A 12,461-nucleotide genomic window follows, 5' to 3' on the forward strand; every position below is an offset into this window, starting at 1 on the left:
CCCCCCCCCCGGCTCCTGGGGAGGGGCAACCTGCATGAGCTGCTTATCCAGAGCCTGGGGAAGAGGAGACCATGGGGTGACCCATGGTGACCTGAGGGCAACCGTAGGAATGACAGAGCCAAGCTCTTCTCAGGGTTGGACGCCATGCCGCCCTGCCCTGGTGCCAGGCCCAAGCAGCCTATAGCCCCCCAGAGGTCCCCTCCAGCCAGCATGCCTTGCTGCCACTTGGTGTGTAAACTGGCACTCCCCAAAAGAACCAGAACCCACCCAAAAAAACCCCTGTGCATTTCCATGCACCCAGAGGGTAAATCAGACCTAAAGAAAGCCCCGAACAGCTGCAAAGGTACTTGATCTTTTATTATTGACAGCAGGTAAATACAAGATGCTGCCAGGCAGGAGGGCAGGGGCTGTGCCTCTGCGAGGGGCTCCCAGTGGCCAACAGCTGGGACCAGGGCAAGCACAGCAGTGAGAGGGCACATGGGCTGAGACCCTGTGGGAGATGGAGCGGCAGTGGGATGGGGAGCAAGGGCTCCCCCAGCCCTGGGGGCTCCCCCAGCCCTGCAGCTCCCTGCCCAGGCAGCCCAGCACCTGGCTGAGCAGAGACTTCGCCCAGCAAATGCCAAAGAAGGGAACTATTTTGGGTTACAAAATGAACAAACAAAAGCCATCTACACGTATTTACAGTGTCCCACTCCCACCGCCAGCTCGCTCCAGACATGAGTCAGGGCTCAGGGTGCGCCCTGCCCCCCCAGAGAGGTTGCAAAGGGCAGAGCCCCAGCCGGAGGGGACAGTCCTCAGCATAAGTGCCAGCACCAGGGGCTGCTGGAGCTGTGCTCGCAGCCCCGTTGTACAGCAGGATCCCCAAAGGTCTGGGAAGATGGTCCCAAGGGACAGGACATTCCCATGGGACGTGCACCTCCTCCACCAAGTCTCTTGCTGATAATCTTTAGCTAAAAACCTCATCAGGAGGACCACGTCTGGACCTCCTCCGCGTGGGAAGGAAAAGCAGAAGCAAGGTTACAGCAAAGACGAAGGGCGTGGTTCTGGCCTGGGGATCGATCTACAATCCGCCATAAAAAAACAGCTTGAAACAAAACCCATCATTTACTCTTTGATTTGTACAAAATAACAATAATAACAATAAAAATAATAATAAAAGGTGCTGGTGGCCCCTGGCTCGCAGTGCCCCACTGTGGCAGGGGGTCTCAGTAGGCAAAGATGACATGGTAGGTGACTTGGTGCCCATTGTCCCAGGCGTAGAGCAGGCGGTCCTTGGGGTTATAGTCTATCTGTGTGGTGTAGGCGTACTCATTCTCAAAGAGCAACCGGGGGATGATCTGCGTGTTGGTGTGCGTGTCAAAGGCATAGGAGATGTTGGCATTCCTCTTGTTGTAGCTGTCGACTGCGTACAGGACCCCGCAGATGACAAAACAGTTCCCGTAGAAGTTCTTCCGCAGCCCCGTCCGCCACGTGGTCTCCTTCTGGGTGCTGAGGTCAGCCGCATTCAGCTTGCTCAGCACGATCACCTCCTGGTTGAATCCTTCGTAGCTGATGGCCGGGTAGATGACCCACAGGCCGTTCTCATCCACGGCGAAGTCAACGTCCGAGTGGCCCCGCCACCGCCACGGGGTGGACTCCTCATAGGCCACGTCATGCAGCATGGCCCAGGCGGCCACATACCGCTGCTTCAGGTCATATTTGATGATGTTGCGCGTGAAGGCCCGGTTGTAGTAGCCCCCCCACCGCCACGGGGTGGACTCCTCATAGGCCACGTCATGCAGCATGGCCCAGGCGGCCACATACCGCTGCTTCAGGTCATATTTGATGATGTTGCGCGTGAAGGCCCGGTTGTAGTAGAAGGAGCCGTTGTAGACAACGTGCCCCGTCCCAATCCAGCTGTACGGGAGCTTGTAGGAATTGCTCCAGCGCCCTGTGGGGCAGAGACACCTTGCTGACGAGACCCTCCCTTTTACTTTGGGGTTGGTGGCCCCGCTGCAGCAGCCCCCAGCACCCTCTGCCCCCCACACTGCCTGCACTCCCTCCCAGCCACCAGCTGCAGCCTGGCATGGTGACAAGCAAGTACAGGTCACCATGGGCAGCCCGACCTGCCCCATGCTCTGAACTCCACACGCTGGGTACCAGTGCCCAAGAGGGGAGGGTCCCTGGGCAGAGCATCCCCCCATGGTGCAGCATCCCAGGGAACGGGGACACTACTTGGACCAGCCAAGCAGCAGCTGGCGCAGCATCGAGGATGGCGCAAGCCCACCTTGCTTGAAGTTGTCGAGGTTCCTGAACTCCACCAGCGTGTTCCCATAGTAGTAGTTGGTGACGTAGATCCGCTCCTCCTGGGCCAGGGGGTCCTTCATCCAGGCACCCTCATTGCGCCCGTAGGTGTTCTGGGTGGTAGGCCCTGAGATGGTGGACAGCGTGTCCTTGCAGCGCCCTGTGTGAGCAGAGAGAGGCTCGTGAGGCCTGAGGCAGGGCAGCCACACTCCCTCCGTTCCTGCCGGGGGTCTGTGGGCATCAACCCCCCTCCAACTCCTTGCCCACCCAGCAGGTACCCCCGCTGCCTCAGCCTAGGCTCAGCCTCACAAGCCCCAGCAGCACCAGCCGGATCCTGCAAAGAGCTCCCCATGGCCTCAGCCATGTCCCTGCCCTGACCGAGACCTGTCCCAGGTCTGTCTCCAGGGAGGCCCCTTCCTGCCCTGCTCCGCCCTTCAAACTCGAAGGGAACTACAGTAGGTTCCAGAGTTAACAAGCAAGTAAAATCTGGTGCCCCAGTAAAGCACTTGTCCAGCCATCATCTCCAAAACACCTCCCACCTGTGACCAAATCCAGCTGTGCTGTGTTTAGCAGGACACGCTGTGGGCACAAGCCAGCCCTCATGCGCACAGCTGGATCGGTGCAAGACCTGCAGGCACTCACCGATGATGTTCCTGATGTCCTCCTCCTCCAGGGCCTGCTTCGGTGTGGCAGGGATGGTGGGGCTGACCGGCGTTGCAGGGGTGCTCACCTGTCCCCAAGCTCCTGGGCTGCTCTCCAGTGCAGGGCTCGTCCCCACGTCACTCGAGGTCCCGGCAGTGGTGGCCATGGCAGGGCTGGGGACAGGGCTGGTGGCTGCGGGCAGGGTCTCCGTGGCTGTGGCCACCACTGTGCTGGCCAAGGCTGCCGGTAGCTGTGGGGTCCCCTCCTCTACCAGCCCCGCCGGGGCAGTCGTGGTCTCCGGGGTGGGGGTCAGCTGGCTCACAGTGGTGGGGTCCAGCATGGGCCCCGTGGATGTGGCGGGGGGGAGGGGCACCGTGGCTGTTGCAGCAGTGTCAGCGGCCGGCGGGGTGGTGGGGTCGCTGCCGGGAGTGGGCGGCCATCCCACCGGGGAGGGCTTCCTCACGCCCTCACCTGCCCGGCTGCTGGGCCTCAAGAGCTGGTCCTCGATCAGCAGGTCCACCGTGTTGTCCCCGCTGAACAGCTCATCCGCTGCCGAACACAGGCACGGGTGTCAGCCCCACAGCGAGCTGGAGCAGGTCACCTATACGGCCCCTCTCCACCTGCCCCACCGCTCTGGCTCCTCCATCCACTTCTCCAGGCTTTCTTGTACTAAATCCATGCAATTCTCTTAATTTCCAGCCGGAGAAGGGCTGCACGATCAGCAGGGGCTGATGGTGCCCATGTTAGGAGGTCAGTGAGACCCCATCACATCCATGTCCACCACCTCAGGCCAAGCAGAGCAGGAGGTGATGGACCGCGATTCAATCCTGCCAGCTCTCAGAGATGGGGCAGAATGGAGACAGCTGCAGCGCCCAGCCAGATGCCACCCACCTAACCCGGGCTGCCAAAGCAGGTACCTCACCCAGGGCACAGGACCACCGGTGCCCTTTGCTCCTCCTCGTCTCAGGGATCTCACAAACCCACACATGGCTGTGCTGACTGACCTTGCTGCTGAGCCAGCTTTGCACAGAAAAGGCACTTGCCTTGTTTGCCCATGCTGCCAGGCGCTGCCAGCCCCTGGGGACTCGGACCCCTGCTCCATGAGCAGCACCTTGCTGAGCTGCAGGGCAGCCAGCCACAGCTCTGAGCTGCCTCCTGCCACCCTGACCACTGCACAAACCTCCCGGGATGTCATCGGGCAGGTGGATCTGCAGGCCTAACACATGTAATAAACTTGCATTTACTTTCTGGAAAGGTGTTGATGCTGGGTGTTTTAAACCAAAGCAGGGACCTATTTCCTTAGCTACCAAAGATTTTTCCATGGAATAACAACACTGTACTGCTCCCCATGCAGGGCTCAAAGGCTACATAGTGGTGAGGTACCAATCGTCCCACCTCTTCCTGCCTCCAAGCCCTCCTCTCTGTGGTGGCCCCACACGCTTTGCCCATGCATTCCCAAGGGACAGGGCAGGACTCGGGGACGGATGCTGGCTTTGCTACAGGACACAGCCAGCCATCCCACTGGACACGGCTGCAAACCCAACTCACGTTGCTCCTCGATGTCATTCTCCGACTCGGTGGACTGGGCTTTGTAGTAGGTGACCCCTCGGACAATGGTGGGCTTAGAAGGAGGCCGGCTCCTTACACGCAGCTTCCTCTGCAAGAGCTGCTTGGGCTTCTCATCCTCTGGAGAGAGGTGCAGCTCTGGGAGGGACTCAACGGAGTTGATCTGCTGGGAGATGGTTTCATCTTTCAGGAATCTTTCTTCATATTTGCCCTGGAAGAGACACAGGAGGTTGTTATGGGATGGGTCAGAATGGCTGCGTTTTGGGGGATGGGGCAGGTCAGACTGGCCAGCCGAGCGCTGGGTAGGACGCTCTGTCCTCCCTCCTTTCTCAGGGCCAACCTCAGTCCCTTCTGCTGTGGGAAACCCCCCAGGAGACAGCGGGGGCAGCAGACCAGCATTGCCTCTGCCTAACCTTGGTGCCACTCTACAAATCTGGGACTCGGTGCTCAATAAGGCATGGGTTATGGGATGCAGGATGTGCAGGCAGAGCAGGGGAACCCCAGGGTGGCGTTAGCAGGGTACAGCCTTCACTGCAACCGCTCACATGTCCACCCGCTGGACATCTCCTTGCCTGCCAGGGACTGGTGCCAGTGGCTGATCCCTAGTGAGTGTGCGGCGTGCACCAAGCTTGGGTAGAGCAGAGAGGCTGAGGGCACCTTCCCAGCAGGACTGGGAACCCCCCAGGCAGGGACCGGGAGTTCTCCCCGGGGCAGGGAATGGGAACCCCGCACTGAGGCAGCCACCAGCTGCCACAGCTCATGCCTGAAAGATTTAATCTCATTAAAGGAAATCGGAAAGACAGCCCAAAGGTTGAAGTGGTGCCCATTTGGCTGAGAAGACGGGCCCAGGGTTCCTTCGCAGCCCTGCTGCAATTAACAGCAAGAAAAGGGGAACACTGGGAAATGAGGTCACTTGGGGTAATAAAAGCCCCACGCTTCGCTCTCCTGCCTGGCTGGGGCTGGCTTCCCTCCAGCAGGCAGCGGAGCCCCTGCTCAGGTTACAGCCGGGGGAGCAGGGGGGAGAGGGGCTGGGAGCACTGCTGGACACCCTCTGCTGCGGGGCACGGCCCCCCACCCGAGCAGAGTGCGCTGGCACATCATACTCAGTGCCATTTTCCCACCCGCCAACCCCCAGCACATGCATGGGAGCCCACCCTTCTTCCCGCTGGGGCTCAGGGAGCCCACTCCTACATAGGACCCACAACACCTGCTCCCAGCTGCCGGTGGGGGGGGGCAATGTGCAGGCTGTCCTCACCCCCAGGAGCTGAGCACCCCTGTTTGGAGCTGGAAATGATGCGGCAACCATTTCCCCCTTCCCCAGACACCTCCTTTGCCCCTGCAGAGGGGACCCTGGGGTGAAGGCAGGATGCTCCAGGAGCCACCCAGTAAAGACCAGAGCAGCATGAGGCCACCCTAGATTGCACCACCAAAGCAGCAAGGGGGTCAGGACACCCTGGGCTGGCCTTTTCCCAAAACACCCCTCTCACCCCTCTCTGGGGCTGCACAGAAACCGCTGCCCTGGGCAAAGGATGTCCCCACGCTGGGCAGACCCCACAGGGACCCCTGGCACAGGGGCTGGCTGGGGAAAAGTAATTCCCTGGGAGGGAGAGCAACAGGCTGTCCCTCCACCGAGCCCCCAAGCCCTGCTAATCAAAGGCTCCGAGTTTCCCAGCGCTTCCCAGCCGGCCCCACAATGACATCACTCTTTCTGAGCAGCACGGCTGCCGCTGACCTCGAAAACCAACCACCAACCTCCCCCCCGTGAAGGGGGGAGGCCAGGGGAGCAGCCTGCTCCTATTCCCTCCTATGTCCCAGCGGCAGCTGGGCTGTGCCGAGAGAAGCAGGCTGGAGCTGGAGGCACAGAAACGGGTTCGGCTGAGCCAAGAAGAAAATAACCCCAGGCCGGTGGCCACATCCAGGAGACACCCCCCGGGCTGGTTTGCATGGCAGCAGCAACCTCAAGCTGTGCAACCTGCTTGGGCGGTCATACCTCTGTGTGCGTGTAGGCAGCCTCGGCGTCCCGCTGCAGCGAGCTCTCAATGTCGGCAAGGCTGTTGGTGATGAGGCTGGAGCAATTCTCCCTGTCCCTGCGGTGGGGATCCTGCAGACCCTCCTTCATGTTGGCTCCTGCCCGGTGGCCTTCCTGTGTGAAGTTCCTGGACAAGCCCTAGAAAAGCAAGAGAGGACACTTTACCTCACGTAAAGACAAGGGATGCTCCATGGCCCTCAAACCACAGCCCAGGAGACAGCGAGCTCTGTGCTCCCATCCTGGGCTCACAGCTGGGCTTCTCCATGGAGCTGTGCACTTCAGCTGCTAAGAAGGTGCCCCTGACCCCAGTGGGATCCAGAAACCCCATCCCTGGTGTGCACATCCCAGATCCAGTCTTTGCCATGGGCCCCCATGGAGCGGGAGAGTGGCCTTGAGGTTCTTCAACACCCATCTTCAGCCATGCTCACCAGCTTGTAAAAGGAAGAGGAGAAGACAAGCTAAAACATCTTAAGTTCCAGCCTCATGTCCTTTGCCTGTTCTAGTGAGTTCATCTCCCATTTATTAATCCCACTTTCCTAGCAGGGTCCCATCCTGGCTGGCCACTGCCTGCCTGACCCCCAAGGCAAGTCCTCAAGGTTGGCATGCCACTTGTCTGGTTTGGAGCAAGAGAAGCACGAGCTTTCCCAGCTGCCTTCGAGCTTCAGACACAACAGCACCCAGCAGGGCTTTGGGGCACAGCACTGGGCTCTTCTCCCAGTCCTGCCCCACTGCCCGGCCATGCAGCCCCTGTGCTCAGGGACTGCTCCTCCCCACCACCCTCTGCTCCCACAAAAGAGAGCGAGAATTTGGGGAGAAAAGAGAGCCAGTGACCCTCAGAAGCTGTCCTAGACTGGGAGGGAGCTGGGGCTCACTGCGGCTCATCAGGCAGCCCAGGGCAGGCAAACCCCTTTGCCCTTCTCAGTCCCCCAACCATAGACACACCTTGTCTCCAAGGGGTTGTTGCAGTCTCTGCTCATCACTCCCTGATCTTTTACATCTTAAATGGCAACTGCTTTGAATAGATGGCGCATCAATCAAAGCATTTTTGCACAGAGATGGGGGGCGGTTCCCCCTGATCCTTCATTTTCAATCTGTCCTGCCATTAGTTTCTCCTAAAACCCACCATGACCTCCATCTGTGACCTCAAAATCGCCAGCTGATGCAACAGCTGCAAGCTAAAGACAAAGCAGAGAAGCTGCCTCGCTAGAGAAGGCGTTAGCTCTGTGCACCAAGTATTTGGGGGTTTATTCCCCTGACCGACACCGTTTGTATAAATACCTTGTTATACTGGAAACAACTTGCAATACTGTTTCATCTCTGCAAAAATACCATCCTGAGCTCAGTTAACCCCCAACCACCTCCATGGGTATCTGAATCCGTCTTTACCCAGGAATTGTTAGTCACAGCTTTATCATGCAATTTTAAGGCTGAGTCCAATAACGCAGGGACTTTCCAGCAAGCATTTTGCTGTAGCAAGGAAAGGAGTAGTGGGTCTCATGATGGTCTCCTAGGAGCAGTGCAGGAGCAGAAGCAGCTGCAACATCCTCGTCCTTTTAGGAGGATGGCTGATTCTGACAGCCTCGTGCCCTTATCACTTATTCTGTGTAATGTTTGGCTTATGACCTGCTTAGGGATAAAATCTGCCTCCCCTTGAGTGGGGCCTGTGATGCTGCTTGAGGCCGCTCAGCTGCTTCACCGGGGAGCAGCTGCCAAAAGCACACCCGCCTGGGAGGCCAATGCTTTGAAGCGCTGCCAGGCTCTTGTTCAGCATCTCAGCTATCCGTTGTATCAGATCCTGTGGCGGATGCAAGGTGTGATCCTCCTCCTCCTCTCAACAGGAATTTACATGCTAAGCCAGCAGCAGGAAGCATTTCACACCTGCTGCCTGTGCTGCCTGCTCCAGCTCTGCCCTGCCCCGGCAGCACTGGGGAATCTCCATCTAACCCAGACCTCTCCTGTCCTTCTCCATCCCATCCGAGTGCCTTGCAGGCAGCTTCAGCTGCTTGATACATGATCCTACAGCCCCGCTTCTGGGAAATTAAAGACCCAAATCTGTGAATTCCCCCCTCCTACACCTTCACTGCTCCATCTCTGGCCAAACTACTTCAGCCAGACCAGACCACTTCTGCCCATCTGCCTCACTGTGATGGGCTGTGAGCAGAGCAGCCACACTGCATGATCACCCCGACATGCCCAGACAGACAAGTGCCACCAGCACTGCTCGCGCTGAACCTCCTGTGCAGGAACAGGCTGGTAGACAGGGCCACTTTGGTACCAAAGAAGGGCACAGTGGTACCCGCACATGAAGTAATCACTTGTGTCATTTGTCAATACCCAAACTCCTAACGCTTACCTTACCTTAGCCTCCAACTCGACCGTCAGCAAGGTCTTCGAGGAACCTGCACTCACCACTCACTGACCTGATGGGCTGTGTCACTCTGGCCTGATCCGTTTAAAGGTGACAATGTCTAACAGCACCATTTTCAGTCAACTAGTTTTAGGCCAAGACAAATTCATGGACCACAGATCCATAAATGATACCAAAAAAGGGTTGTCCCCTCCATCATCCCTAATCCAGCTAACTGTGGATGTTAAATAGCAATAGACCATCGACCTGTCCCGATGGGGCCCTTTGTGTTCACCGCACCCTGCTCTGAGCGAGCCCAGCTCACCATGCCATGGGACAGGGCTCACCCCACCACCAGACCCATGGCTACCAGTGCCATGGCGGTGAAGCTCCCCAACGGGGACACGCGGCACAGGGCTGGCAGCACAGGTCCCACTTCCCTTGCTCCTCTCCCCTAATTAGCAAAGACTCAGCCGCAAACCCAAGTAAAAACTGGAGAATATGCTAAACCACAGGAAGAGGGTGGGATTGCAAACAAAAACATTGGCTCTTTGTTATTTTTAGACTTCAAAACCCCTTTTCCCCCTTTTGGGTCAATCACTGTGCTTGGAAACCCAGAGTCCCCCAGGCAAGCGTGCTTCTTTCGGCTGTCTCCTTCCTGACCCTGGGATGGAGCACACCGTGCCTTCCCGAAACACTTTGCAAGTGGAATTTTGGCTTTATAAATCATCACCTCTCGGCTCCTGGCTGCAGACAAACGGGACTGCTCCACTCCGACAAGAATGTGGAAATACTGTCCCAGATACAGACCACGGGAGAAAACTCCAGTATTTAATCTGGCAACCTGTTGCTACATAGCTGAGCACAGCTCAACAAACTGCAAACCCTACGTTGTACTAGCCAAAGAAATATTAAACCGTATGGAAGTAAAAATGATTTCACTGGAAGTCTGCTCTGAAAAAAATGGAAGGTACTTTGTCCATCTTTTTAGCAGTGCTGAGGGTTCAGCTCTTTTTAAATGCAGGCCAAGATGTAATTTGGTCCTTAAGGAACTGGACCTCCTTGGCTACCAGCTGTCCCAGTGAGCGTGTCCTGGCACCAGCCCTGAACCGCTCACCCCCACATCAAACAGCACAAAAGCACCCGGTTGAGAGCAACTATCACGCCAGCACAGACATAAAATTGAGAAGAGGAAAAACTTAACAACAGGCCCTTCGGACCCCGAGGACATGCTGGTCCTGGTGAGGCCACAGCTGGGATCCCGCACCCAGTTTGGGCCACAAGGGATGGGGGGAACTGGAGAGGGTCAGGGGAGGCTGACGTGGTGGTGATGGCCTGGGCACTGCCTGCGAGGAACAGTGGAGATCTAGTTTGGAGAGTCTAGTCTGGTCTAGTTTGGACAGTCTAGTTTGGTCTAGTTTAGTTTCAACCAAATAGTTAATTAAGATTTCTTCCAGAAGGAACGAGGCTTTGAATGCACCGAAGGTACCAAGTACTTGATTTGAGGCAAGTCCCACTGAAGACAACCACCTTGAAGGAGAGCAGAATGCATCTTACCTCCTCGAGCTTTTCTACCCGACCCACCAGCTTGGTTGTGACCGAGTGCAGCTTCAGAAGGTCCAAGCCATAAAAGGCACTTTCCAGCATCTCGACAATGGAGGACAGCTGCAAGGCAAAGGGAGCACACCGTCAGTCAGAGGCACTTGCTATAAAGTACCCTGTGTGGTTTCTACAGCCGAAAAGTCAAGGGCAATGCACGCATCTGAGCGCAACAAGTTTATTGAAACGCAAGTTTTTCCTTACACAGCCCTGCCACATTGCTACTGCAGCCAGGAGCACAGCGTGCAGAGCTTCAGGAGCATGTTTTGGGTGCTGGGGATTAGTAAGCAGAGCAAGGAGGAGCACTGCCCTCCTTGCCAGCTCTAGGCAGACTCTCTCACAAACCCAAAGGCTTAGCTACCCCACCAGTGACGTGACTGGCAACAAAAGAGGCAACAAGCAAACGGCAGCTCAAATAAAAGTGAGTGTGACATCAGACTCTGAGTTCGTGCCATCCCGTGCTTTTTTTTCCTGGAAGAAGAAGAAACTTGCTAAAAAATTTTAAAACGTTGACAAATGCAAGAGTGAAGCAACTGAAATTCAGTGCCAGCCTGCTAACAGTTTGCTCCCCTGGAGAACAACTTTATCAGAGGGATGCTGCCTTCTCCTTCAATCACCCATTTCAGAGACGCCCTGTATTTAATTCACCTCCTTCCTGCAGCGGGAAGGGTTGCGCCCCCGCGTCCTGCCCAGCACCAGCCCCTGCTCACCGATCCTGGGCATCCAGACAGCAATACCCTCGTTCTGCACTTCATACGGTTCCTGGTGCTCACTCTGCAGAGGACGGTGCCAAGCCAGGCACGGGCTGGTGGGGAGAGCTCCCAGGCCATCCCCTGCCTCCGCTCCCGCACGTGCCTGCTCCCTCCAGTCCCACGTGTCTCCACACGTACAGCGTGGTACCGCAGACCTTACAGCCCTGACGGCTGAGAAGTATTTTCAATGCATGGGAATTACTACAAGGTGGTGACATTTTCTCCCAGCAGCTACAAACTGGTCAACAGAGCTCCATAAACATGGGAGAAGTACAGGCAGCACTGCTGGCAGCACTCTGAGTTTCCACCCCGGCCTCTGCAGTCTCCCTGTGGAGCTGACAGCAAAGGAAAGATTTTTTTGGGCCAGATAAAATGGCAGCATTAAGAGACAAGGACTGTTTTATGGCTATGCATCCACTTTCCACCAAGAACTGGACGGAGACGACCGATACAATGCATGCAACCTGCCAGACAGCCACTGGAGACACGTGCTTTCCCTCCAGGCTGGATAATTTCCATCAATGCACAAAGGTTGCAGACTTTATTAACCACCTTCTAAATCTTCCTAAACACAGACTCCCTGCACAGACTCTGCATCTGAGACCCCCAAAAAGCACGCCGTGCCTACAAGCAGAGGAGAAGCAAGCTGCAATTTCACAAAAATAGATCTTAGAGTCAGCTACCCCTACCAACACAAAGTTGACCCTCCCCAAAACACCATACTGATGCACATGTCAACTGACTATTTCCTTCCCTTCACCCACTGCAGACTTTGGCTCTCACTGTCTGATGGTCCATGCATTCCCATGGGACCTTATTAAAGGTATGGATGGGACCGAAACCTTCAGCTGGGATGCCCAGCACAGCCATTCGGCACTGTGTTGGGGTGCCCCACGCGTACCCCTGCTCCTGGGCTTATCTACTCCCTTCCTCACCGTTCCCTTGGGGACGCATCCTCCAGCCCACCCGTTGTAAGGGAGGGCTCTCATTTTGGGGAACTTCCCACAGCTCTCCCACAAACAGAGTACCCAGGGTTTTTGAGTCAGAGAATAAGAAAGCCTGTTAAAACACAACAGACAGAGCACAACTACATGTGTCCTGCTGCTGGACCAGGCAAGAACGATGCTTATCAGACCAGCAAGGAGAGTAAAATCCCTAGGGCTGTTAGGAGCAATGAGGTGGCCTGGCCTGTCCCTCCTGCCCCCCCCCACGAAGAGCGCGGGAACTGCTCCTCATGAGTCAC

At 56.7% G+C, this 12,461-nt stretch overlaps 1 protein-coding gene across 1 annotated transcript in view; it reads right to left on the reverse strand.

Moving 5' to 3' along the window:
* Window positions 1-637: 637 nt before the first annotated feature.
* Window positions 638-12,461, reverse strand: part of OLFML2B (olfactomedin like 2B) — an 18,593-nt gene continuing 6,769 nt past the window's right edge. Inside the window, exons 4-10 of the mRNA XM_019473665.1 lie at window positions 10,425-10,532; window positions 6,482-6,658; window positions 4,474-4,702; window positions 2,926-3,474; window positions 2,267-2,443; window positions 1,830-1,930; window positions 638-1,706 (exon numbers count right to left, since the gene is read on the reverse strand). Of these exons, the coding sequence (XP_019329210.1) occupies window positions 1,206-1,706; window positions 1,830-1,930; window positions 2,267-2,443; window positions 2,926-3,474; window positions 4,474-4,702; window positions 6,482-6,658; window positions 10,425-10,532 (1,842 nt within the window). The 3' untranslated portion in view covers window positions 638-1,205. The remainder of the gene's footprint in view (window positions 1,707-1,829; window positions 1,931-2,266; window positions 2,444-2,925; window positions 3,475-4,473; window positions 4,703-6,481; window positions 6,659-10,424; window positions 10,533-12,461) is intronic.

This window comes from Aptenodytes forsteri, unplaced genomic scaffold (assembly GCF_000699145.1).
Source record: "Aptenodytes forsteri isolate BGI_AS27 unplaced genomic scaffold, ASM69914v1 Scaffold104, whole genome shotgun sequence".
NCBI lineage: Eukaryota > Metazoa > Chordata > Aves > Sphenisciformes > Spheniscidae > Aptenodytes > Aptenodytes forsteri.